The sequence below is a fragment of the Gasterosteus aculeatus genome, chromosome 9, assembly GCF_964276395.1.
Source record: "Gasterosteus aculeatus chromosome 9, fGasAcu3.hap1.1, whole genome shotgun sequence".
In the NCBI taxonomy this organism is placed as follows: domain Eukaryota; kingdom Metazoa; phylum Chordata; class Actinopteri; order Perciformes; family Gasterosteidae; genus Gasterosteus; species Gasterosteus aculeatus.
In genome coordinates, this window is record NC_135696.1 from 9,273,887 (window position 1) to 9,301,642 (window position 27,756).

Here is a 27,756-nt window from a genome sequence, read left to right on the forward strand (position 1 = left end):
GGGCGTTATGCATCTGGCCCACTGATAAGGGACCAGCTATTGCCTCTGCGTAGGGCCCTCCACTGTTTTATAACTTTTTAAGAGTTGGTTAGTTCCAATGTTTCTTCTTGTCTTGTGACTCCCGTCTTGCTCTGTAGCTGCGGGGGGATTCAGTTAAGGGCTTTTGCGGTTCTCATCTATTCAAAGATGTCCATTTACCATTGACTGAACTGTCACAAGGAGCCGGAGCGGCTTGTTTCTATTTCTGACTGCTGTTTTCTGGGTGTTCCTGAAAAAGGGGAAATGTCTCTGTTTTGGTTGCCCTCATTTTGTTATGTGTTTACCAGCCCTGAATGTGTTGCTAACAACAACAGTTCCATTTCGCTTGGGGGGGATTGGTATGATTAAGGTTATGGAGCATGTTCACTGAGTTTGTCGTCTTCTTTAGGAGTAATCAAACCCCCGAACCACTTTAGTTCAGCTGAAATGCATATGGGTATTTAGTGCTGTCATTGATGGATTCAGGTCCACATCCTATTAGCAATACTTTAATTCTGGATAGTTTTTCAATCAATAAGCATGATGCCCTCTATTGTTTGAAATCTGTATATTGCAGTTGAATTTGAAATAACCAACCGCTAAATTAATCAAATTAGTTTAAGCGAGAGCACAGTAGGAAGGCACAGATGTAGTTCCTCACACTAGTTATTTTATATACTATTGTGTCCACAGAGGAAGTCATTTACTTTGCCGCTATTGATTTTGAGGTGGGTTCAAATTTCAGAACCACATCCCCAGAAATCCAATCTACAAATGCACGTGTCCATATAAAATAAAGACTTCAACGTGTGTGTGTGTGTGTGTGTGTATGTATGTGTGTGTGTCCATTCATTCTGTCTGACGTGTCACTGTTCCTCACCGCTAAAATAACCTTCCAGCTGCTCGCAAATAAAACCTGACTTGTCAAGTTCGCCTTCTCAGCGCTGAAGTGATGAAGTGTGATGGATTCACGTCAGTGGAGCAGACACCTGCGTCTCTGGTGCTTCCTCCTGAAGGCAGCGGCCTTCTCGCTCTCTAACACACACACACACACACACACAACATCTCTCTTTAGTGATTCCATTTTCTCTTCACCGAGGCGCACGTAACTTTTAAATAGAGGTCCCCTGAGTGCATTACTTATTTCACAATGTAACAACAGCTGATACAGTGTGTATAAAACGTTGCATTTTTCCATTGTCTCATTTGGCGCAATGTTTTCTTGCTGAGAACTAGATTACAGGCTAATATTAAAGAAAACATGAACGGTCGGTTCAGGTGCAGTTCCATCTGCTAAAAGTTCTACGTGGCCGACGGTTTGCAGAGTGCTAGTGTATTCTGCCCCGGGATTTAACTCCCTCTGGTAGGGCGGTATGGTCTGCATACACATCCTGCTCCCGTGGCGCTCGCTGCCATGGCGACGGCCTCGGTCCTGCAAAGAATCCTGAATCGTCAAATCCAATATTTGACTGGAGTTCCTTTGCAGAGAAAGTAATAGGACCTTTGCGTCACGCCGTGTATCTTTTTCGCCGTTCTCTGGAAGTTTCCTCCTTGTTTCAGGAAGGACTTGAAGAAAATTTTGCTGCCTCAGGCCGATTGATTTGCAATCCTGCTGGCTTTGATTTCCTCTCCCGAGGCAGATGTGCATTCATCTGAACTCAACACCACATGCTTGCTCTCGGGTCACGGTTTTAAAACAATGTCTGTGTGTTCCACCGAGAGCGATTTCTCAGGGTTACCTGGGAGTTGTTGTACTTCTACCTCAGACATGCAGTTGCAAAGCATTTAGAAGCAGCGCAGAGCGGTTTCATTTCCCCCACGCTGAGGGCGAGGAGGTGAACTATTGTCGCGGTGTCTCAATCAACATCAGTGGCCCAAGCACGTCTCCGGCTCCTCTCCTTATGTTTCCACTTTAGGAGGGTTGATGGAGCTTTTGTGTGTCTCCATGCTTGCATGGGTGTGTTTTACATAGAGACAGGAAAGGGGGGGGGACTTATTGTCCAAGAAACGGGTGTTACTCTTCTTTCTAACGTGTGTTGTAAATCACTGTGTGTGTGTGTGTGTGTGTGTGTTGAATAGCGCTTCCAGTCTGCTTGCAATTATGTCATACAGCATGTGTTCCAGCTTGCCGTGTCAGCTGCGTTTCATTTAGTTTTCAAAATTGTGTTTTTTAGTGTGTGTGGGTGTGTGTGTTTTAAATCAGTGCTTAATTGTTTGTATAAAAGTGCACACAAACTCAATAAGCTCTGCGGAGCGTCACCTGTCGGCCCGCAGAGAAGCTGCTGCGCTCAGCTGCTGGCTGGTGAAGACTTGTTGATGATGGTGTTTTGGTGGCGTCCAGCTCAAAGAGAAAGAAAATGGATTCTGGCCGCGCGCCACCGAGGAGCTTAGATACGAGCTTTGTCAAAGAACCGCACACGTCTTTAGGTTAAATGGAAGGTTGACACTAGGGGTGTAACGATTCATTTTAACAACCATTCGATTTGAATCACGATTCGATTCATGGACGATCTGGGTTAATTTGAACGATTCGATTCGATTCAGTGACTTGAAATCGATTCAGTAACTTTACTGGACAGTGCAGGCAAAGTTTCTGAGATCCCTGTTGTTTCTGGTAAGGAAATCAGGTTTAAATTAATTATGGATATTATACCAACAAGCAAACAACAATTGATGGCAAATGTATTAACCTTTTATTTGAATCGTTGCACCCCTAGTTGACACGCTCACAGGAATCATGTTTTGTTAAACAATGGCAAGCGTGAGCTAATAATGCTAAATGAACATTTATTTTGTAGGTAAAGATTATTTTATTGAGTAAACACTAACATCTTTTAAAGTTAGATACTCCCATAAGCTAACTGAGCCACAATTTCCTTCAGTCTTAAAATCCTCGTGTTTTGTTGACATTGGGCGTCTCTCCCACAGACGGGTTTACTGTCAAGTTACTTCATCAGATTCTTGGAAGACGGCTCCAATAAAGGGAGGATTGATGCCGTGTTTTTTAATGGTTATTTGATTTACGGAGGATTCGTGTTGCAGTTGATTGGTAGCGATCTCTGGCCCTTCTCTTCGCCCAGTCTACCTTCACCACAAGGCTTTGAGGCTTGCAATTTGAAACCCGATGACATTTTGAACCTGGTCAGAGTTCATGGTAAACCTTTGCTCAACGTGTCTTGGCAGAGTGGCCCGACATGCTGCCATGTTACTCCCCGTACTCGTCACTAGAATTGGATCTCAGCAGGTATTTGTAGAAGAAGAAGAAGAAGAAGAAGAAAGGAGAATCTAGATTCACCTCTTCAACCTGCTCTTGGTGCTCGATAAATGTAAATTCTGACCTGGTAAATGTCACATGACAATGTGCCTACTTAAAAAAATTTTTTTTTACGTTTTACAATTGTAATATATTCTAAATTTAAATGCATACTAAAGGATTGAGTTATATATTGAATGCTGCAAGATGCTGTGAGTAAAGGTTTCCACCAGACACTCGTTTTGTCCAACATTTACTTTCCATTATGCTTGAGTTCATTTGGGGCTCATTGCCTTCACTTTGATGTAAAGTTTCGGTCGGACGTTTGGACACATTTTCTCATTTAATTCAATGGTAAAGTGTGTAATGCCAAACGTCTGCCACTGTATTTCTATCTGCAAATACGCCGCATTGATTTCCTGTTTCAACCTTGACCTGAGGTTCACATATCGGCAGACGTCTTTCTGCTCTGTTTCCATTCTGTCAAAGACCGCTTCCCTCCCTGTCTTCACAGTGATATTAGCAGACCGTTGCAGGTACAATCATCAGGTACAATCAGCTTTTCCTAAGGAGTAATTCCAGGTCTGTTGTTTGCATGAAACTATAATCCACCTTTTTATTGGCATTCGTTATGGGGTTTCTTTCAGAATTGGATATTTGACTATGGCTCAGCGAGGACAGACTCCAATTCGACTGTCCACACCTCCCATTGAGGGAATTGCATCAGTGAGGCTGAAGATATCAATGCTGGAACAAGCTGTGGTTTGACGTTAAAAGCTGGACTTAAGTTAGTTAATGTTACTAAAACATCAACAAAACAGTGAACACAACAGTTTTTTCAGCACTTCAAGTTCCCAGTTGCTTTCTTTGTAGCGATATTGTACGAGGTCATTTACAAAGATGCTTATTTTCTCATCGAAAAGTGCCCAAGAATACCCCTAAAGTCACTATACATGAATGAATTGAGCGTTTAATGTGCCAGTCATTGAGGCAATACAATATTTTCTTTTCCCTGTTTGCTAACATTATCCAACGTGTTTGTTTCACTGTTAGCCAGCTAACGTTCCCTAAGAGCATCCCTGTTGTAGACCACGTAGCCATGGTGTTTTCAATGGACAGCACCCCATTGAGTCCCTTTTTGAGGAAATCAAATTCAAATCAACCGCCATTCAAGGTGCACTCCAATGGGAAAGAGTCAACGTCTCACCTTTCTTCCTCTCTGTGTGAATCCTGTTAATCTTTTTCCTCACGTCTCCAATGGATTAGAGCAAGGGTATAACTAGTTTTGTACGATTGTGGTCTCTCTTCCTGACCTGGCTAATCAGGTTTACTGGAAAATCCGCTGATTTAGGACGTCTCAGACTGGTCGTCTGTACTCTTTGTTCTTCCTCCGTGAAGGGAGGTTTAAGAGTGTACCTGTATCCACAGCACTGTCACAACTACAAGGGGGGTGTAAAGGGTTGAAAAGTTTCACTGTTCACAGACACGTACAGATGGGATTTACTCAGTTCTCTTAATTGAGCCATAAAGCTCTAAAATCCAAACTTTGGGGGAGTTCTGCGGGTCCACCCTCTGAGGCCTGCTAATCATTGAGGGCTTAAAGTCGAAGAACAAAGCCAGAATTCCTCACGCATGACGGAGGACGGGGTCCGACGGCTAGGGGGAAAGAGGGGGAGTGAGCCTTTTGCAAGACGGAGTGACGTATCAATTTCATGGGTCAGGGGTCGCAATCGCGTAGATGAAACAAGCAGAAGCGCAGATTAAGAAGTTGGTCGAGAACTCAACCAAGCCACAGGTAATGAAAAATACCCGTTACATGGAGGAAGAAGAGGGTAGGCAGCCTGAATATGTGTGAGGAGGTGTTATTATTCTCTGTTGTTTTGCTTTGTATTGTCATTTCCTCTGCAGCTGGCCCCGGGTGAGAGGGAAAGGAAAACACGCAACGTAAGAGATCTGAAATCTAAACAGCGGTCCAGCCAACGGGCTGGGTGTTCCCCACGGCGGACACATCTGTAATAAAACGTATCTGATTTGTGCTGCTGATGAAGGGCGAAGAGGAGGCCTGGCGGTTAAAAAAAACGCACAGATGTAACGCTGTAAAAGGGTTAGTGAAGCAAACACTTTCAAAACTGTCACAAATTCATGGGCAGCATGAACTTTGTTTCTTCTTTGTTTTCCCTGTGTCCTCAATGGGCCTAAATATTTGACGTGACATAGCAATTCCACAGATTTATTGCCCCGTCTCGGCTCTTACCAGAGACCAATTTGCTCTTTTCTGCTCCCAGCGGGTCAGTGGAGTCTGACCCAACAATCTGGGGGGTCACGTCCCCATAAAACTCACTCCTAACAAACAGTGAGTGTCCTCTGCACCTCGAGCGCTGCACATACAAACGTATCCTCTTGTGTGCTCTCATACACACCAGAGACTTGCCGGCACTCTTGTGAAAGGGTTTGTTTGGGATACCTGCTGAATGTCATACGCTACACAACCAGGATCAGGGCTCCTGGTGCTTCTCGATACATTTCACCTCCAGCCGATGCACGTGGTTAGGTCTATATTAAGGCCCTCTGTGTCATGGATCACTTGGGTTCACTGCTGTGAGGTCACGGCTGAACATGCCACACGCATTTAGTGTTTGCTTTATTGCATTCAAGGTTCCTGCACATAATTGGAGCAAATGTATTGTCTGTGTTTGTGTGCATTCTGCAAATTACAGTCATTTATACCCACCACTTCAGCCTTTTTGATTATTAGTTTCTGTTATTGTACTTGTTATTTTTATTTTTTTAGTTTCAAGTTTTATTTCGTATTTTTAGCTCAGCGATCTGATATGGCTTTTGGTGTGAGAAGCTCTTTGAAGCTGCTCGGCCCTTCAAACGATCCTACTTGGCTCAGGCTTACGAAGCACGTCATCAGTGGCGCTAACAGCGGCTCGTCCACAGTCCTCCGTTCTTCCCCAATGCTGCCTGGGATTTGGCAGGTAAAGAAGCCAAAGTTATGGAAGTCATTAAAATTCCTCGGGAACATGTGGACGCTTGTTTATTTTTCCGCCCAGGCAGGGGAGGGTGGACAGCTGCCAGGACGCTGCGCTGTCCGTCTCTTGGCTAGGAGGAGAATGGACAGAGTGTGAGAGAGGAGGAGGACCTGGTGGAGGACGAGGGAGATGAAAGACAGATGAAGGGAGAAACGAGCGGAGCAGAGGACGGACTGGTGGAGGAGGGAAGGAGGGAGAGTGGAAGTGGTTGAAAGAGGCAAACTGAGGATGGAGGGACGTGGGGTGTAGGGTGGTGGGGGGGGCAGGCACCCTTTGCTAGAGGCCAAACAAAGGTTCAGACAAATGAACGTAGAGGCTCTAGTTTACTGAACAGGAAGCAGATCAGAGACGGATGGACGGTCACAGTGGCTGCAGGGAATAGATGAAGGAAAGAAGCCTTAAACTACATTTTGTCCAATCGTCGAGTGAAATATAGACAGGAATATAACGGAACTACTTTGGTGATTTTTATTGGTTTGATTAAAGCAAATGACGTGACGTGACTTTAAAGAGTAATTCAACATAAAAGAGTCAAACGTGAGCCGCTTCAACTTTGGTGATCTCTGGCCACTGTGATGACTCTGAGCAGAATGAGGGTAACGAATTACAGTATCTGCTTAAGCTAGTTGGTAAAAGTTCTATGAGATGAGGAAAGTTTCATCCGGCAGCCTGTGCAACTCGGCTGGGTGTTTGCTCCAGTACTGTCTATCAAATCACTGGGGCTTTATTACTCACAGCAGCAGCTACTCGGATCATTTCCCCCTACTGGCCTCTGTTCAAACTATCCAGCATTATCGGCTGTCAATAAGGACCCTCTGATGGAATCTCATTTTCTCGACTCCCCCGTATGAGATCCACAGTCGTGCTTTACGTCGCACATCAGCCGGCCATAAATCTTCCTTGGCTTCATCTCAAACGCGGAAAGCACCCTGGGTGCTCGTCATTAAACACCAGATGAATGAAAGGCCTGCTGTGACGGTGGGCGTTTTTCCATCTGATCGTTTAAACAGAACGGATGACTTGAAAGTCGGCGTTACCACGGGGAAACCGATTCAATATTACGGGCGGGTGCGCGTCTCGAGTGTGCGTGGCTCTGTCTGTTCCGATCAGGCGAGTCAATGTCCTCCGCTTTCCCGTCTGCTGGCGACATTCGGTTAACCATCTGGGCCGAAAGAAGCTTAACAATAGGAAAAACCCACGGCGAGGCTAACTGCTGAGTATTTCCGTCATCTTTTAGCGGACAGCCATTACTCATGGATGAGGATACTGTTAAGGCAACACAAGTGGGAGGGCAAACAAAAGGGGGATAACGATGGTTTCTGTCAGCCGAGGACCATGTGGAGGGAGAGTTGTGGAATTTCTCAGTATCGCCTTGCATAGCTCCGAAAAATGCATCCCGGCAATCTGTCCCCCTGCTGATACTCCCCTCATCCAGGTCCAGCAGACAGATATTTCAGCAACAGGCATCGAGTGAGGTCACGCGCCTCCCTCCGTGCCTCTTGCCTTCTCTTTTCCTTCTTCCATTTCCCAGTGTTTGATCATACTAATTGGCAGTGACACTGCCACGGAGGCCCCGGGGGTTGATCCTCGTATTTACCTGCCCCGGCCGACAAATCGGTGGCTAATTGAGGCGTAAGAGACCCTGCGTCTCCCTCCAAAAAAAAAGGCTGTGGCCTTTGACATGGATCCAACTGTGTGATCACAGAATTATATGACGGCAATTTCAATCACTACTTTCAGTACTTTAGGTCAAAAGCCTTTCTAAGATTGCTTTGGTTACCGAAGACGGGAAGTAGATATGACAGCAGAAGGTAAGTTAAGACAAATGCCAAAAGGTTTGTTGGGCTTCTGGTATTGTGGCGGCTCCACGCCAAAGTTTCTAAAGTCAAAGAGGCAGGTGACGGCGGTTTGAATCCTTAAGGCCACAGCGTGCTTCACTGAGGACGGGTCATTAACGTTCTGGCCGGTCCAGTGTGGATTAAAGTGTGCCCTGAAAAGGTGTTTGCATGTTGCAAAGCTATCAGAAAAAAATGAGTGAATAGAGAGTTTATTGGTATTTTGGATCTTCCTCTGGTCAGAATGTTTGAACAGGCACAAATAATTATAAAAAATGGTTTGGATGAACCCCACCTGCCACCATTGAAGTTGTTTGTCCGTTAGTGTGCATGGTAAATATGGCAGTATTTTTTTCCGAACATTCAGAACTGACCAAGATCTAAATGCTATTAAAACAGTATTGTGTTGGTGTGCAGGTGTTACCTTTTTCCAACATTGAATAAAAGGTATCCGAGCCACTCGGAGTTGGCGCTGATGCCCGGTGGGACGCCGCAGTTCCTAATAACCATTAGCCTGCTTTAGTGTTCCGTCACAGTTTCTGATGGTTGGAGAGATCATGTGTTCAATGATCTGTCATCAGTTACGTAATCCTTCATTCGTTAATATGTCAGGCCTGTCAGATCCGTGGTATGTTCCTCTCTAGCCTCAAGTTGAGAGCGACTCGTGCAATGAGAAGTACAGTCTGCACGTCGGCCACGGAGAACAGATCCTCCCGTCAAGATGCCAAAGAGATAAGAGACCAAGGCACCGTTGATAAGTGTTGGTTTTACTGAGCGGCTCACTGTAACACAAACCTCCCTAAACCTGTTCTGGCTTTTACTGCTTGTCTCCATCTTGAGGATCGCTGATCAAGAAGTCCTTCCCTGAAACATACACCTGCTCTTAGTGTTTAAATTGCCCACAAGTCCTTCATTCAATCTCAGAAGTGTATCGGGTGTAAAAGTCTCCCAAATCCCCTCAGCATAGTCAGAATTGTCAGCTCTCCAGCAGCCAGCTGTGGTGAAGCTCTCCTTAATGATTGCATCACTAGGTCTCTGTCTCCGCGGCGACGTTGAGTTGAATAACACACTAGTTTTCAGGAACAATAAATTGCCACGATGGTAATGCTGCTTCTCTTTGGATATCCCTTAAGCTCGTCCTGATTGGGGAGAGAGATACGTGTGTGTGTGTGTGTGTGTGTGTGTGTGTGTGCAAAGCAACAGCTGGACCTACTTGCACACACAGAAACACTCCCATAGCAGTTGGTAATGAGGTCATTTATTCTGCATTTATGCAGAAATGGGTTTGGTTCCCTTTTAAATCATTTTAAACGATACTCTTGTGATTTTTCAAATGATTAGAGCACCGTAGACAAACGTACTGCATTTATGCACATCCTTCTAAATGCTTTTAAAACTTGCTTATCTGGTTGATTGTAGCCGTTTTTCTTAAGCCACACTGTCATTGTTTTTAAGGCATAACAGTAGATTAATGGAAATTATAATATTTATCTGATATCATGTGGTAATGGGATGACTGCTGCCATAGACACCGACTGAGTAATGATCCCGGTGAAATAATAGTCATTTCATTATTTCCCGGACTGGGGACTGTTGTCTGCACCCGGGTGGTCTAATTATCGCCGACACACATGTGGGGGAAGGCTTCGCTATGACCGTGGTGCCGGAGGGACGCGGATCCTTTTCCTCATCCAGGTTCATCTGGAGTTCTGCTGTACAGGACTTCATGACAGAAAGATCCCCCACAGCACCCAAATAATGGACAATGTAGAAGTGTACCCGCTCAGCTGTGCGAGCAATCGGACAACTGCACATGAATGCATGTGCCACAAGGACGGACACACAGACACACACACACACACACACACACTGATACATTTGGTTTCGGCAGAAAGTTGTGACTCCTGGCAAAGTGCCGCTGTCCCTCTGCTGGACCCCACATCCTGACAGGAAGCTTGTTCTTCCTTCGCACACACACACACACACACACACAAATAAATGTGTATGTGTGTCTGTCCCGTGGGGAGAGAGGCACTGTTACACTGCAGGCAAAACAGGAGGACAAGTGCAGAATAAGCGTGATAAGGAGACAGATTACAAATGGGGGGAAATGGATCCTTACTGACTCAATGAGCCTTTAACAGAGAGCAGGGCTGTTGTTTTGGTGGCGCTCTGCTTTAAGGCGTGTTGTTATCCATTGGCTTTAAGCAGAGCTGAGATTTACTGTGGCGTGTCATTCCAAGGTGACCTTGGGAAGTAGATTTACAAAGACAGGAAAGCAATTGAATCATATTTACAAATAACCCTCAAGCAGGGGTGTAGAGGGGAACTGGGTGGGTGTGTCAGTGCACCCTGACATCATCGCTGTTGGGTGTGGATGCAGGTTCCTGAGAGCAGACTTGGAATCCTCATATCTTCTGTTGCATGACTGAAGCTCAGTGGAAGGATCCGGGTGGGAGGGAGGGGAGCAAGGGCAGCAAAATCCCTGATCTCCTGGATGTCATCAGCATCAGTTGTGGCCACTTTCAGTCCCGGGATGGATGTTTTGTATGGATTTGTGTCGCAACCCCCGAGGCTTGGATGTGACAGGCCCGGAAACAAGCATTCACACACACACACACACACACTTGTTGGAGGCTGTTTTCCACCCCGTGCCATTGAGCGGTCAGATGTGATACAAAGGGTCAAAGCAGCACAGTGACAGTGACTCACTGAGAAGAACTCTGCTTGTTTCCTTTCCTGTTGGGGGACAGACATGCTGAGATTTCCTTTCAAATGAAACAAGAGCTCATCAAAGCCCAGCTGGCCCATTTCCACTCCGTGGAGACCACACATTTCATAGTTCACATGGTCCCATGCTGTAGTCCACAAAGTCCTGCCCAGAGGGCAGCAGCTTTTGGGATTTTTCTCACTTGATAAAATCCCATTTCCTTTTTTTTTTGCAATTAACACTTTAGATGACAAAAGCACTTTGCAAATGAAAAATATGTCACTTTTAACTTTTTACTAGATTTCATTAGGCCGCTGAGCTTCAATAGCCGGACTTCACTTTGATATGAAGCTCCATGTCGACTTTTGGTTGGTTCCCCCTGCTGCTTCTGTTGAATGAAAAGACCTTTCTGTACGGGACATGGTGGGAGGGGGGGCTTGTCTTTGTGGTTACTGCACACAGATTCTGTTGAGATGAGATTATTTCACAATTCCCCTTGTCGTCTTGCGAAATACAAATACAAATTTCCTTAATATAAAACAAGAGAAATTAAGTTTGGAGGACGTTCATAGGCTGTTGGTCTGCCATGAAGGAGTGACAGAGCGAGCACAAAGCGCTGCATGATGCTGCGGCGTGATGTCCCTCGCTGCCACATTCGGACATTTTCCGTTTCTTCTCCGTTTCACCGCCTCTTCCTCCTTTCTGCAAGGACCACTTGCACGGGGTGTTTGTTTGCAGTTGCTATAGTAACGCATGAGAGCGTGTGACTGTTTGTGTGCCCATGTGTGCCTGTGTGTGTGTGTGTGTGTGTGTCTGTGAGAGAGACATGGGACTGCAGTTCTACTTCATGCGTAATGACCTCATCCAGACCCCGAAATCTTGGATCCGTCTGCTTTGTTGGATTGTGTAATGGATAGTCCCTGAAAGAACACACACACACACACACACACACAGTGTTGTGCCTGGTTGCTCCACCACAGACGTCTCATGGGTCCCTTAGCAACAACAGTCCAACTCCATCTGACAAAAGGGACATGGCTTGATTTCTGAATAATCTCATTTCATACATGAGGTCAGAATTAGATTTATTTGAGTCTTTAGGAAAGGCGATGAAAGGAAATTCAGTGAACCCTTGAACTTTGGTTTGCTTCATCGTTTTTCATCATTGTTTTTTTTCTTTTAAATCTTCTCACAAAATCCCTCCTCCTCCCACTTTACTGCCCGGTCTCACTCACTAGAAGTTCCTCAGCTAATCTTGGATAGTTTGAAAATATGGAATACGGCCCAACTGTCTATGTGTACATGTTCCAGCCAGCAGTCAAGTCAAAGTCAGTGCTAAGGAAGTTCTAAATCATTACACAAAGATTTCTGGAAGATCGATCTTCGCCCAAAGCATAAGCACCCATAAGAACACCCTGATAAAGCTGAGAAACACATGACTACTGATCGTGTTACAACTTTGCAAGACTGATTTCAAACTGCAGATGTTCGACATTGGAATGAATAAATACAAAATTGTATCATCAACCCAGGAAACACTGCACAGAAACGCCTTGAAGCGGCTGTCTCTGCGTGGATAATGTTTCCCCAGTTAGCCGGTCGAGGCTAAATGAGTGCTTACCTGGTGCAGAGGGCTCACATTGGTGTTGAGCGGTTGGCACAGAAACCGCTTTCCTTGGAATTGGACCGCTAAGCTTTACGGCGCCACAGTCTTTCGTGAACGGTTTAGTGCAGACGTTTGTTTTTCACTTTCTGTTTCTGGGGCATCAAGGACTAACCCTTTTGTTCTTCAGTGCTCCTCGCGGTTTCATTCCTTGGCCGACACACAGAATGAACCCATAAATTGCAGATAAATTATCGAGGGTTACTGTCTGTGCTCCACCCTGCATCTCTCACCCGTGAGAAAGCACCGAAAAACAACAACTTGTGTGTCTGTTGTAAGGACTGCAGGGACTGTAAGCGTCTGCAGAGTGTCAACTTCCCAGGGTTTTACAAATATGAAAACGCTTACAGAACGTTCATCTGGACGTTTTCTTTCAGCCAATGAAAAGACGGCAGTTTAGCTTCTGGACTCCGGTCTACGTGGTTCAATATTTCCGATAAATTTAATTCATGACCATCGGGTGTTGTTAATAGCTGCATACTTACATACATGGTGCAGATTAGCCAAAATATAGTTAATATAGATTTAAAAATGGCTTGTTGTCACGTCCCCTAGAGCAGTGGTCCCCAACCACCGGCCCGCAGACCGCTTGGTACCCCCCCCGTCGGTCGTTCGGACCAACGTGAGGTAAAAAAGGTTGGGGACCACTGCCCTAGAGCATTATGGGAACTTTCCTGTGTGCACGCGCATGTGTTCATTAAAAATAACTGTTTTTTAGCAGGTGCGATGAAAACCTTTCCACTCTTTGGTAGAAACCATCAGCGCGTAGTTTTATAAAGACAGCAGGCTCAACCTCCATCTGTTTTTTTCCTTATCCAGGCATTGAGCTTTGAGGAAAATGTGAAGTTATCCACACCGAAGCGAAGGCTCTCCTGTAAAAGTACACATTGTGTTGGTGTGGCGTTGAGCGCTCTGCGCCGGGCGGGGAGGACACACGGTAGCACTTAGCAGCTGCGGCACCCGCTGGTTAAAGCCACGGGGTCCCGTTAAAATGTGTCTCTGTCATTACCAGCTACAACCAACCAAAGGGCGATTAGTGTGTGTGTGTGTGTGTGCGTGTGTGTGTGCGTGTGTGTGTGTGTGTGTGTGTGTGTGTGTGTGTGGAGTTTACTCTCAAATGTCAATGGGGTTTGTTGGTGTAGTTTTTAAATTGGTCCTAAATTGCTCAAACGTCAATGTCAGAATAACTAGCTGAGCATGCCCAATTAACTTGGACGTACCAATAATAAATGACCTGTGTGATTATCGCGTGTCGCAGTGATTATTGCCATGAAGCTCAAACCTGTGACTTCTGGTGTCCACCAGCCTTCCAGCCAGTTAGCTGAGCATAGCATGCAACAGTAAGAAACAAGCTAGTTATTACCCATTAACTACTGAGCTGTTGGGTTTATTACGTGCATCGGCAGACTTGTTGTGACCCTCTTTATGCTAAGCTAAGCTAAGCTGAACGTCTCACCTGCACACAGTGTCGCTTCCCATAAAACTCAAATCAGTATTCCCCAAGTTGTCGAAACTAGCCATGTTTATCTGCGTTAAAAACAAAAGTGTGCAACAGTATTAACGCTGCTGCAGAGGAAGCTAACCAGGTTCATTTAGTTCATTTGCTTTAACAACTTTAAAGTGTATTTGCCGATGCCGTGGCCACAAAGAGCGGCTTAGAGCACGCGTGCACACGGAACGCACATTCTCTGGATTTGAAGGTCATCACCCTCTTTCATGCTACACGCCCGTCGGTGGTCGGTGCCCGTGGGATGAAAGCGGGCGACCCCCCCCCCCTCCTCTCCCGGCTTTGATTGAGAGGAGTTGGCTGGGATATGAAGCTACAAAGCACCTTTTTCTCTCCTGAATGTTTGCGTTGGCTTTCATGTCGCGGTCTTCACTGAAGACACACGCGACGGTCTGCCAAGCGTGGACTCTGTGATGGACCCGTTTCTCACTGGCTTCAAACCTGTGCCCCCCCCCCCGCTGTGAGCATATAAGCAGTTTTAGATAAAAATTGAACTACTGAACCACTTTGGACTTAAAGTAACGTTTTGAAGAAAAGGTTGTGCTCAAAATGGTTCCGTCTGAACCTTTTCAGACGGAACAGACGGACGCAGGACACACCTCATTCAATTCAATGTGAAGGCGTGTCCAGACTTTTGAATGGTCCTGTATTTGTATAAAGAAATGAAAAGCTGGAGGATGTGATGTTTGGTTCCCTTTTGCTGTTTGCTCAAGCTGTGTATTATCTTTATTATTCTCTTGCGAACAGGGAGTGGACAAGGTGTGTGCGGGGGGGCTCAGTGATGACTGTGTGATGACCTGGGATACTGGGAACACTTGAACCGGGGGGGTCGTTTCTATTTTCACATTGTCCAATCAGTGTCAGCCTCTCAAATACAATCGCATTGAACAGAGATTAATTTAGTGCCAATCACCGTATTCCCATGCTGGGACATCAGGACAGAAAAGAATGAATGGAAATCAATGGATCATTATTAGCAGCTGTTTGCCTCCCTCTCTCAGTTTTAGTTGCACTTTGGGTTCTTAATGAGCTTACGTGCTCTTCATTTCCTACAGACAAACAGTGTATTTCCTAAACCATCTGTCACTGAGGTGCTTTTCTTCAACTTGACGCTGGAGTGGCACGTCTGACCCGGGTGGCGGCTGGGCGAAGGCTTTCCGTCATCAATTCCAGCCCTCTTCTCTTATTATCTCCGTCAATGAGGGAGATAAAGGAGTAACAACGACTAGTTAAAACACGCGGAACAAAAGCGCGCCGCTTCCTGTGTCTGTCCCTAAAGGAGCGCGTTGTCTCTCTACCTGACCCTTGAGCCAGACTTACCTCGTCACGCACACCGGCGCTCAGACAGTGACAGCATTGTTCCCAGCGAGCGCTCCAGGAAGTGAACCTGAGCACGTCTCAGTGCGTTAAACATTAGCTGCTCTCCAAATGCCTCTTCCCCCCCCTCAAACGTGGATTAGAGGCGATTTAAGATCACTCGCACACAAGCGCAAAACTAGACAGGCTGTTAAAAGCCGGATAAACAGAGGAGTGACAGTTTTACAGGTTTTCCTGTGTGTGTGTGTGTGTGTCTGCTCACGCAGCAGGTGAGGCAATACTGGCCGCTTTTCAAACCCTGCAGGGTAAAGAAAAGAAGCTAAACTTGCGTCATGGCAGCACCCCGATAACCTGACTTTATGAACATAGCCGGTACAGAGGCCATGGGGAGACCATTCCTCCACCCAGATGGAGCCCGTCCTGCAGCGTGAAATACTTTGCCACCAAACACAATCCAGGAAGCAAGCAAACCTTTATGTTCTATTTACCACAAGGACATTATCCACTTATTTCCACCACAGTTTGCATCAACACATAACTGGCATTACCTCCACCTGCTAGACGCTCCATCTGGCAACGATTGTGTCGGCCGGTCCGATTGTTCTATTCATTATCACTGCCCTTTCTCGTTCTAATGGTCTGGTAAGACGGGCAAAAACTCCTCGGCAGACACAAAGGTCCCGAGCTGCTCTGCAGACAGGCAGAGTTGAGCTGTCACCAAGAGCCGTTTCGGAGGCCGTCACTCGGCCTCATTCTGTCCTCCGGGAATCCAATTGACCCCTCCTGTCATGTGGGTGAAGAGGTGGATGAAGTAAAAGTAGTCAAGAGTTGTAAAATAAATACTTCTTACGTCAGGGGGGTTGCGTTGCACCCGTTCTGTTTCTGTTTGCACAACCACACCTGTCAGTTTCCGACTGTTTTCTCTGTTCTTGTGAAGAAGCCCCCATGGACCAATAATGAGCTAAAGTGTTGAAGCACATTCCGGAAGGGTTAGCGTGCCCCGTCGCTCCGTTCCTGCTAGTGCTCGCCGTTTGGGAAGCGGTGATAGCGCGGGGGCCTTTGGCGGTAAAAGGGACGCCGGCTTGCTTTCAGACGGGGAGACGCTGGAGTGTTCTGTCCACGGCTTATCGCAGAGGTCAAGGAGAGGGCGATTCCACCAGCAAGACGGTATTACTTGAGCGCGGGGGGGGTTTGGTCTGACGTTGGCGCTTGTTTGTCACGCGAGTCGACCTGACGCGAAAACAGTTATTTGGGTTTCCACAGGGTCATGATTAGCTGTCCTCAGGGGGACGCGCCTGCTGTTATTAGGCAGTAAGACGGAGCCGCTCAGACGCCGTCCCGGGACTGTCACGGCTTTATTGGCCCCGGGCCCCTTTTTGGGCTTAAGGGTTTAGGTGGGACAAAGGTGTTAGTCGATTGACAGTTGGGATGTCTGTCACACAATCCACAGTGCGTCCATGCAATGACCTCCGCTCACATCTGTTTGGATGCTGCATCATTCAGTGTTATTATGTGTGTGTGTGTGTGTGTCTCACTGGCAGGGACGACTCAGGACCGTTTGTGTGTGTATGTGAGGGTGAGTGGGGCACAAAGTGCTGAGTGGTGCACCAACGTCCAGTGGAGCGGGGGAGGTGTTGGGGGGGGGGGGTCAGTCTCCCTTCTGTGCCAGTGTGTACTTGGCATACACTCCACACTGCAGATGAAAACACTGTGTGCAGACGTGGGGCAATGCAGGAAAACCAGAGGCTGCGCCGCATCAATATTTGACGAGCTTTATTTTTTTTTTCTTTTGTTTGATCAGGTTATAAGTTATTCACATTTCATCATTCATTTTGCAAACCAATTTGTGTATATTTATGGTAGAGCAACACAGGTTGTATAGCCCTGGTGATAGAAAGGTAGAGGTTAAGTGTTGCTGAGTGTGGGAGTCCACCCTGCAGCTTGTTGCGGGTTACTATGATAAAATGCCAGCGTCATTGATGACACAGCTGGTTTGAGCAGATATCAGCGGGAAATACAGATTCAGATTTCACCAAACAACCCGAGGCATCGGAGGCTCGGTCGGCTCGGTGTCTGACGCCACAGTTGCTCTTGCAGGAGATAAAGTCCACCGCAGATCCAGATACAGCGCTGATTCTGAGGAGGAGCGGCTGTAAAAAGCTGCAGCAGGTTGTGTGGCCTTAGTTACGCCGCCGCCGCCTGAGGGGCATCCGGGTAGCGGCGAGTGTCAATGAAGGATATAAAGAGAGGGAGAGAGACTAGAAAGTGAATGGATCAGAGAAAAAAAAGATGGGAGGGAAAGAAAAGGCAAGAGGAGGAGGAGGAGGAGGAGGGAGTGGTGTGATTAGTCTGCGTGAGCCGGAGCTGTGATTGGTCGAGCCTGAGTGTGTGTGTGTGTCTGTGTGTGTGTCTCTAGCCGGTGGGCGGGGGATTAAGCCAGCGTCACGTGGTCCCTTTAGCTTTTCCACACAAACACACACACACACTCACCCTCAATTGCAGAGGGCACACAGCGCACACACACCCTCTCACACACACACACACACCCACGGCGGTTGAGGCGTCTCTCTGTGATAAACAGAGACCGCGGGATTCTGCAGCTCGGACCAAAGAGCCTCCGTATGGACCTTCTGGTCGGATAGGTGCACCGATCGCAGCTCGGATCTCACTTTTGGTCGTCCACATCCCGCTCTTTTCTCTCTCTCTCTCTCTCTCTCTCTCTCTCTCTCCCCCTCCCGCCTCCCCCGTCTTTGCCCCGGCTTCTGCCTGGGACACAGTGTTGGAATTTGAGCGCAGACTGCAGGCAGCAGAGAAAAACAGAGACATGTGTTTCGCTCCAGCTGCTCACTACTACGGCCTGAAGTCTCCCATTCACTGAGCGGGCTGCAAACACAAGGTTGGTCGGGCTCGGTTTATTTGTTTATGGGCGGGTTTCTTGCGTCATTGCGCTTAGATTTTGGATTTACGTTCCTTTTAAACACCCAGAGTCCTTCTCGTTTTTTTGTGTTCACACATGCTTCCAAAAGCGTGACTCGAACTCCACAATCATCCATCCACACAAACCGATGTGTACTTTTAGGGGAATTCCATGTTCTCCTGGCTGCCTCGGGCACACACAAACACACACCCACGCGCACACTCTCCTGCCCTCCCAACAGTACCAGTGCAGTGAGCACCGGAGAAGATTAGCCGTGGCGGGGAGAAGATCAGAGGTTGCATGTTAAAGGGGGGTGGGGGGGGCGACGCACTCGATCAACAAGAGGAATCAAAGTGCCGGTAAGCTTATTTCTTTCGTGTGTGTTTCTCCACAATAAGGTTTCCCAACAAACCGAGTGCTGCCCTGTGCGGCCGTGACGTAGAGTTGTGTCTCATGGTGAAGCTGCTGGATCGACTGTAAGCTGCTGAGCGTTTGACAAACACACACACACACACACACACACACACACACACACACACAGCGGCCTCCAGTTTCACTGCTGGTTCTGTCACGCAGGCGTGTTTGAACACTCTGAGTTTGTTTGCTTTGTGTGTTTTTTTGTGTGTTTGTACAGGTTTCTACACTGCAGGTGTGCAGATGTATAGTGTGTGTTTGGATATAATGAGCCGACGTACAGATTCTTTCCTGGTATTGTTGCCGTTGGCGTCGTAACACAACCCAAAGGGCTGTTTGTCTATTTTTGGTGACGGACACTCAAGCAGCCCGACAGCCGAGCTTCCCCCCGAGGCACGATATAGATAAGAGGTGTGTGTGTGTTGGTGGGTGCGTTATCCACAGCGTTGTGTTGTCGGCCTGCATTATTGTGGTGTTTTCGCGTGCCCCGGGCGAGTTGTACCCAATCCGTCAGGACAGAACATACATTTTAAAAGTAGGAAAGCGGAGGGACCGGAGCCGACGGAGAGGTGGAGCAGGTGTCTGGATCAGCTGGCTGACCTCAGATGGAGATGCAGCCAAATGTCAGATGAATTGACGGTGAGCGCGGTCAGACACACAGTTGGCTCCCGCCATCAGAGGTGAAGTAAAGAATGCTATTTAATTGAATAAATGTGTTTTTCAAAGCGTTTCATTTGAATGCTGTAGAAACAAGCAGTAATCATCAGTTAGTCGTTAGTTAATTTGCAACCCGGTACGATGGTTGAATAGTTTTATTAATTATTGGCCAAGTAAAAGTTTTCTCTGAAATGTAAGGATTTAGCTTTTCTTTGTCGTACCAGGAAGTAAACTGAATATTTTTGGGATGTGGACTGTTAGTGAGATAATGATCAGAGATTTGAAGTTACGGGATTCACAGGTTTTATTTTGTGTCTTGTAATAGTAAATAGAACAGCTTCAGCTTAGTCAAACCAAATCAGAAGACTAATCAATTAATCAAGGATGTAATTCCCCATAAATTGGATAGTGACACTAATCATAGACCAGTATCTTTCAGATTGTCTCTGTCTTTCCCTCATGACGAGGACTCTGAATGGGACATTCCTGTTTAAATGGAGAGAAGGGACATACAGTGAGGGTTAAGACGGGACACCAAGTAACGCCTGGTAACAAAGGACGTGTCAAGCCTGGTTGGGTCGACAGCAGTCATTGTGTCTGTAGCACTCTGAAGACGTGAACGTTGATGAGTATCTCTATGCAGAGCTGTGAGGACGGGGGGGGGCACTAAAGGTCACGAGTAGTTGCCGTCTCCGTGCCTCAGCCCGCGGCCGGCCTGCTCCGTATCTACCACATCCCGATGGGGCTTAAATCTATTGCAGTGAGTCGCGTCTTTTAAAGGGCGATGGCGTCTGGAATTTCCCATCGCTCGCTGACCTCGATCTAAACGGCCGGCGTTGTGGTGAAGAACCTCGGCGCGTCTCACTGGATGAGTGTTATTTTTTCGAGGTGTAAACATTGGAGCCGTGATGCGATCAGTCGCTCTTACTCAGATTAACTGAGCACACTCCGATCCGCCGAAGCCTCTGGATGGATGTGAACGGGCCGAGAGGATTCGGGAGTGGGACAATGATCTATTGACAGAGGTGCAGGGGGGGGCTCATGCTGTGGGGGGGGCTCATGCTGTGTGTGGGGGGGTGCTGGAGTCGGTCTTGTGACAGAGTGTTTGTGTGCGAGTAGAGGGAGGCGGGTGTCACTTTATTTTGGTGCGGCTACAGCTGTTGCATTCTACGGTAACAGAATTCCTCTCATTCAGCATATTTCAGGGTCATTACTCCTCAGAAGGCTTTCTGGGCTTTCTGGACTCGTCGTGCACACTTTGGATTCTGGAGCAATTAGACACCTTGAATAATTGCGACCGATAAGAAAATAAGGTAAAGGTAAAATTAGAAGCTGAGACTGTAAAAACAGCGGAAGGACGCGTCGACGGCTCATCGGCATCGAGCGGTCCCCCCCCCCCGGGTCTTCTTTTACCCGCCATCACCCAGCCGCACGTTTGCGGTTCCATCCTAACCCGCCGCGTGCACTCGGAAAGCAGGTCGGATGAATTCAATATCGGATTACGTAACTCTTCCCTGCACAGCTGCCTTCAATTAAAGAGGATTTTTGGGCGGCTTTTATTCTCCTCCATCGTATGAAGCACAGCTTTGGTGGCGAGCGAGAGGCCTCGGTGGATTCTCTGTGGATTCACCAGCGCAGTCATCCCAGAGGGCGTGAGCTTCTTTCTTCATCCGACTGCTTGCTGAAACTCGTGACTGCATGTTATCTCCTGGTTCAAATAGGGAAGTCATTGAGGAGGGGTGGGGGGGCTGATTGACAAACACATTGAGCTGCGCTGAGTGTCCTTGAGCAAAGCATCGGTACAGCAGCACTCGTGCAAATGGGTTTCAGCCATGCTACACGCAACATGCTACATGTTGATCCACTTTGAGGGATTTTTCTAACTTTGCTTTGTTTGTCCGAGTCCGACTCCTTCTTCACATTAGCGTAGTGAGTCTTCTGATCTAAAGTGGCTCTTGCCCTGAGTGAGTAGCTTAGCGGCATGTACGGACCAAACCACCTCGAGGACCCCTGTGCCCCATCGGGCAGAGGAAAGGAAAAGGGAGAAGGTGTGACTCCCGGCGGTGCAACCACCACGTCCTGACCCTCCTGCAGCCGGCAGGCTTCTGAAAGCCAAAAAGCAGAGTGATTCCTTTCTTAAACTCTTTCTCTCTCCCTCTTTCATTCCCTCATTCCTCCGCTCTTCAAGCCAATGCACCATCTGTTAGAGGTCCCTTAAGCCCCGCCTCTCCCTAAAACAGCACCAGCTTATCCCTCGCTGCAGCAACAGCAGCCTAGTTGCAAGGCGTCCTGGAAAATGCAGTATTATATGTGTTTCCTTTCTGTGTTACGCATTATGCATTCCATCTCTTGATAAAGTAAATCTTAAAGAAAAAGGTGAATAATCGATCTAACTCAAAAGTGAATCGGTCTTTCTTTTCCACTTGGCGATGGTCAAGTTCTAAAGGAATTTGTGGAGGACACGTAGATGCAGAAAAAAAAATTCTATTTTGTTTTTTTCTGGATGTTTTTTGTCAGACTTCCTCTAAAAGAATGAACTCTCACACACACCACAAGCTTTGCCATATTTTCAAATGTATTTCCTTTTGTTTTTATTGGCTATGTCCCTTTTGGCGGGACACCAACGGGGTTACGGGGTCACTCTTGCTTTTAATTTAACAATTCCTGCATCCGGCAAAGTGCTTGATGTTTGGCCAGCTGACCTGTGGATGAACGGTGGGAGTGAAGCGCCTCACCAGTCGAGGCCTCCATCATCAAACTAAACCGCTCATGTCCCCCTGGTGCGCCTCGGCGGACGCTCTCTCGGCCGGGTGACCCGACTGATGCGTACGTGCTGCAGTGAAGCGATGGAGCGCAGCCCACTCAGTGCCCAGATGACATGTTGGCTTTTGGATTGCCAGTTTAGAAAGTGATATTTCACTACATCATTTGACGACTTTGATCGGTTAACTTAAGCGACGGATTTTAAACATGAGTGGCTTGTCAGTGAAGCCTTGTGTGGTAAATATTATTCAGGGTGAAATGAGGCAGCATATAAATGAAATTGATAATAGACATTATGAAAATGTTGTGTTCTACGAGCACATCTGCTTTGCATTGTGATAATTTGCATAGCACGTCGCTGTAAATGTTTGTGACCCGGCGCTTTCTGTTCACTTCTCTAAACTCCCTTTTTTTTTGAAATAGTGTAAAACATCTGAGTACTGAGTAAATATTACAGTCGTAGGTTGAAATTAAATGGAATACCCATAAATGAAATGATCTTTCCTCCTCTTCTCAGGCGGGAGTCGTAGCGGCACCACGCAGCGAGCGACACAGGTGAAGCAGGCATGAGCGCCGACGGCCACCGGGAGGTGGTGACCACCCCTCCCCCACCGAGCGGCGGGGCGAAGGAGCGCTACTTCGACCGCGTCAACGTCAACGATCCAGAGTACGTCAGGGCCAGGAACATGTCACCCGACCTCCGGCAGGACTTCAACGTCCTGGAGCAGAAGAAGCGCGTCACGCAGATCCTGCAGAGCCCCGTAAGTCCACCAACTGCTTATTTAAATATGAGGGGAGATGCATGGAATCTCTCACAGGGGGGGGTTGCGTCGTTTAGAGAACACACAGAAAAGGCGGGTTCTGTTTTCAAGATCACTGAAGGCGAACTCGCTACAGGCCGCTGAGACCTTTTCACCCCGCTGGGTGTAGGTGTGGCTCGTCACTTCCCCTTTTCTCTGCTGTCAGTTATGATTCCCCAACCAAGCGCTTTCCAAAAGACGTTGCGGCATCGCACGCGCTTGTGTTGACACACAAAATCAAAGCCGGCGGCGGCCGCGCCCCCGCTCACCGTCGGAGCCTCCCCGGTCCAGCGGCTCTCGCGTCGAGTCAGGTTCTGCTGAGGTAAACGGGGCACGTGTCAGCCAGCACGCTACCGTGTTGCGGTTTGATTTTTGTTTTCCCCGGAGGTCCGGATTCTTGGGGGTTACTGTCGCTCCGGTTGGCAGACCCACAGAAGCGCTGGCGGCACAGTTAAGAGGTATGCGCCTGCTGGTCTGTCAGGCATCTGCACTGCCAGTGACAAATTGACTCTGAAGGCGTCGTCAGTGTTGGCTGGTGAAATATAAGGTTTCCTCTCTATACTCGCTGTGCGTCTGCGCGCACAATCGAGCAAAGGAGTGAGCGCTGTGAGGGATCCTGTTCTTGCTAGACAGTCAAGCTTGTCTGTAAGCCCTGTGTTTTGGGCTGCAGGCGGGTTTGTGAGTCCTTACATCAGGACAGTTGGCCTCTCGGTGCGAGTCCGCTCATGTTCAACCACAACAACATGCGTCACCGGCTGGTCGTGCACACGTGCGGCTTCTCTCATCGCGTATTTTTCTCGGTGGCTCTCTTATTCAGCTACAAAAAAACAACGTCAACAGCTGGTGCTTCTCTTCCTCCCTCCTCCTCCCTCCTCCTCTCTCTGTCAGTTTGTTTTGATTCCAGTGTTATGGAACCGGTGGCGGCCCCAGATGACATGGTTGTAGCGCTCGGATGGCCGGTTGTATTTAAAGTCGGACCGATTTAGATCTGAATAAACGTCAGCTGACTCTCATCCGCTCGTCTCATTCATGCAGCAGTGTTTACTTTTTAGAAAGAAGCTCGAGCCCATTCACCATGCACATGCATAGGGAGGTAAAGGGAGACAACACACGGGAGGGGGGGTGAGAGGGAGTAAGATGCATGCACACACATGAAACTAATACATATTATGAGTTCCTAATGCATTTATTGAAGTGACACAGGCAAAATTTCTGATCACATTTTCCATCCGAAAAGCTGGTTTCATCTGCTATGGAAGACCAAAACTTTTTTTTTAATGCAGTTAATGATGTTTAAAACACTTAAAGACAGAAAATACCTTTCTGTAGAAATTATTCTAATATGTAATTACCTTTTAGATAAATGTTGCATTGTTTTCTCTCAGTGGACTTCTGGTTGATTTGTGTCTGCCTAAGTTGTAATAATACTAGATTTGTTCAGTAACTTAATATCATTCAAGGAAGGACGGCAGGGAAGGAAGCTAAATATTTTGAAGAATATTATTTTGTGGAATGTGTCGAATGACCTGCAATGATTACAATTTGCCTTGAGGTGGTTTCTGATATTTAATTATTTGTGTTCAATTCTTCGGTTAAGCTCATCCCTGTGATGGGATCGGGGTTGACGTGACTTTCTTTTGCACTCCAAAAAGTCAGAAGGTCAAAAGCTCCCTGATGCTCAGTTCACACCAAACGCTGTAAACGCGCCGCGTACTCTCATTCATACTCTCATGACCATTTCTGGTCAACTCGTATGAATCGCGTCATTCGCTCCTGACGCGATGAAGAGGGGGGCGTGGCCTATCACCCTAAAAAAAACTTTCTGCCTTTGTTTTTTCCTCTGCGTCAACCATGAAAGACATAGTGACTATGTACCACCACGTGGTGTTTTGGTACAAAATAGCATCCGTAGGTGCAGATAGGACAGTGCCCCCTCCCACCCCCCAATGAGGTTCTCCTCTTCTCCCCACTCATTCATAGGAATGAACTGACTGATGCAAAGGGGTCAACCTACTCAGCCCCCCACTTAGCAGAAAATAAAAGGATGATTTGCGGCGCTTTGGCGGGTTCTTCAAAGTACCGGCTGGTATGAGGCAAATTCCACCTCTGCGCTCTGTTAAAACCTCCTCTGCTCCCATCGGTGACCAAATGAAAACAACCCACATTTTAGCTAAATCTCCTACTACACAGTAACGGCGTGAAACTGACTTTGTGTGTCACCATAACTGCGAGAGGTCTTTCAGCCTACAACCACAACTGGCCTCGCCTCCCCCACTCCACAATGCCGTTCCCTGCAGCAGAATCCACCATTAGGCGAGGACAGACGGAGAGGTTCACGCTCACTCACACACGCTTGCGACGGACTGCATGATCAATCTGATTGGAAGAATTAGGGACGCCAGATCGGTATCAGTTGCGGTACTGACCTGATTAGGTGCAATGGGTATTGACCATGACGTGAACAATCCACATTTAAAAGTTTCCTTTTCAGCTGCATTCATTCATTCAATCACAACCTCCCTCAGTTTTTAATGGGACAGTAATCCCAGGCTTTGGCTTTGTGTTGCTGTGCATTAAAATGATCCATATAAGCTTCATACAGTGAAGGAGTGTAGCTGATTTTTGCAAATTCAAAATTTGCAAAATATCAGCAGTGCTATCAAAATGGTGCCTGGCCAATATCCTGAGTGGACTTATCTGCAGCCTGCTGTCCCTGCCTTTTCAGTCCAGGTAGACCAGCTGGGGTTGGGTACCAATTTGCCAGAAGCAAATTGAGGTTAGGGGGGAAATCCATAGTTTCGACAAGCTCGCAGGCAGCCACTCTCTAACTTTGTGACACCGGCTCATTGAAAGCACAGCATTCTACTGACATAAATGGGGAGGTTGAGGCTGAAGTTACAGGCCCCACCTGCAAGCGTCGAGGATAATTGATGTGTGTTTACCTTTTGTTCTATCTTTACATGTATGTCTTCAGCTGTCACCGTATTTGGAATCCATTGAGATGACGTTTTAAAATTATTTAAAAGACGTTATAATCCAGATAAAGAATAAATAGCTTAAGGCTCCGTCTGCCATGCGTGTGAACTTAAAGAATAACCTGATTGTGTCTAATGGTAGTTATGAAACGTTGGTAATTTGAGTCAGTCCAACTGAAATAGTTTCATTTCACATTAGCGTGTATGTGAGGTAATGTTGAAACTGTCTCTTCCTCGATCAGTGTGCAAAGACATGCGTGCAGGATTGGCTCTGCTCCAACACAGAAATAACCGCCTTCCTTTCCCACAGCGGGACACGCGACAGTAAAAGCGTCACCTGCATCTGCTACAATAACAGACCTAGAGAAAAGGACACAAGCTCTTCAAAGGCTTCAAACTTCCTGTCTTCGTTAGAGTTCGAAGAGGTTTCTATTGTCCCTTGGAGAAGGTGATGACCTGAAGTGCCACAAATGAAGATCATTCTCACGGGGCCGCTGCAGCTCCATTTTTGTGAGCTTAACGTTTGCCATTTCGGAGCAGTCAGGAAAAGCCTTCCTTATTTCTCTGATTGGATCACATTTGTTTAATTTCAGACCTGCTAGCCCGCTTGCCTGTCTGTGATTTTCTGCCGGCAAGGTCCATGAATATTTTGGCCTTTTTTCCCCTCTAGAGGCAGACGTGCTGTCGCAACGCAATGATGTCATGTTGCTTTGAAGCTTCACTCGGTTCTGGTCTCTGGGTTGAAGTGCGAGTGTCATTAGTTGAAGTGTCACGGCAAAGCAGCTAGAAAACACACTGGATGTGTTTGTCTTTTGCTGCAGATGTGGGGGTGGGGGGGGGGGGTTGAGGCGTAGGGGAGGCTCCAGAATATTAATCCTAGGATCTACTGTAGGCTCCGTTTAGATGATGAGAATAAAATCCCTGCCGTCATAATCTTCTTGGGAACACCCACAAATTGTAGACCAGATGCCTGCGTGTGTGTTTGTGTGTTTTAATCCTTATTTAGCTTTTTAATATGCTTTCTTCCAAAACATTGCCCGCGCACTGACCATTGATTGGACGATATTTAAAAAAAAAAAAAAAGATTAAGGAGGTTATTTAGCTAATTTGTTGTTTTTAGCCCACAAACATTCTGTTGCGCTTTAAGTTCTTGGATCATGGTCAGCCACAGCAAGCAGCTGTCTTCATCTAAAAGCTCCAAAGGTCCACTGTCCGCCACCTGCAGCAGACAAAGCCAGAGACAAGCAGGTCAACATAACAGAATTTAGCAGCTAGAGAGGTAGAGAGTAGGTGGAGACCAAAACTGAGCTAAAATGACATTTTACATTTGATATTTCATTAATTGTTTTTATTAATAGGGATTTATTAGTACCAATATAACTGTTTAAACTGTTGTCTTTCATTCAGCAACCAGTGTCAAGCTAGCTGATATTTGAGACCCTCTAGACGAGTCGGGGTCAGGTGTCTCTGCTGTCACTCCAATAAACCGTCTTTAGCACAGTGCCTCCAATGTAAATGTGATTGCACAACAGTCTTTGAACCAGAATGCCCAGAACAACAACAACAACAACGGCAACTGAAAACCAAAACCTGACCCACCACTGTCAGACATCCGCAACAGGCTGGTTGCCAGGGCCAACCCCGCCGCCAGGGACCGGAGAATGTCTGGCTTGGGTTCAGAATCAGCGGTGCTCCCGGACTGTATGTGTCCCATCAGCTTTAACAAAACGACCCCCACGGGCACAAACCCAGCGGCCTCAACTCCATCCGCATAGGACTAAAGGGGCGTCCCATGGGGAGGGGAAGTCGAGTGTAAAGCTATATTGGAGAGGCGTTATGCTTTTCCATTACCGGAAAGATGAAATAAAGGCATTGATATTGGATGTATTTGT

The 27,756-nt window shown here is 47.1% G+C and overlaps 1 protein-coding gene across 23 annotated transcripts in view; it reads left to right on the forward strand.

The window, feature by feature from the left end:
• The window catches only part of add3a (adducin 3 (gamma) a), a 67,727-nt gene that overhangs the window by 18,058 nt on the left and 21,913 nt on the right, over nt 1-27,756 (forward strand). For 13 of the 23 annotated variants that reach the window (XM_040187404.2, XM_078080470.1, XM_078080461.1 and 10 more), the window contains one exon: nt 22,607-22,850. In XM_040187404.2, coding sequence (XP_040043338.1) covers nt 22,656-22,850 — 195 coding nt within the window. In that variant the 5' untranslated portion in view covers nt 22,607-22,655. Of the gene's footprint in view, nt 1-17,786; nt 18,235-18,496; nt 18,615-18,658; nt 18,732-22,606; nt 22,851-27,756 lie in introns of those variants that run through there. The other 10 variants (XM_040187402.2, XM_040187408.2, XM_040187407.2 and 7 more) reach the window with 5 other exon arrangements.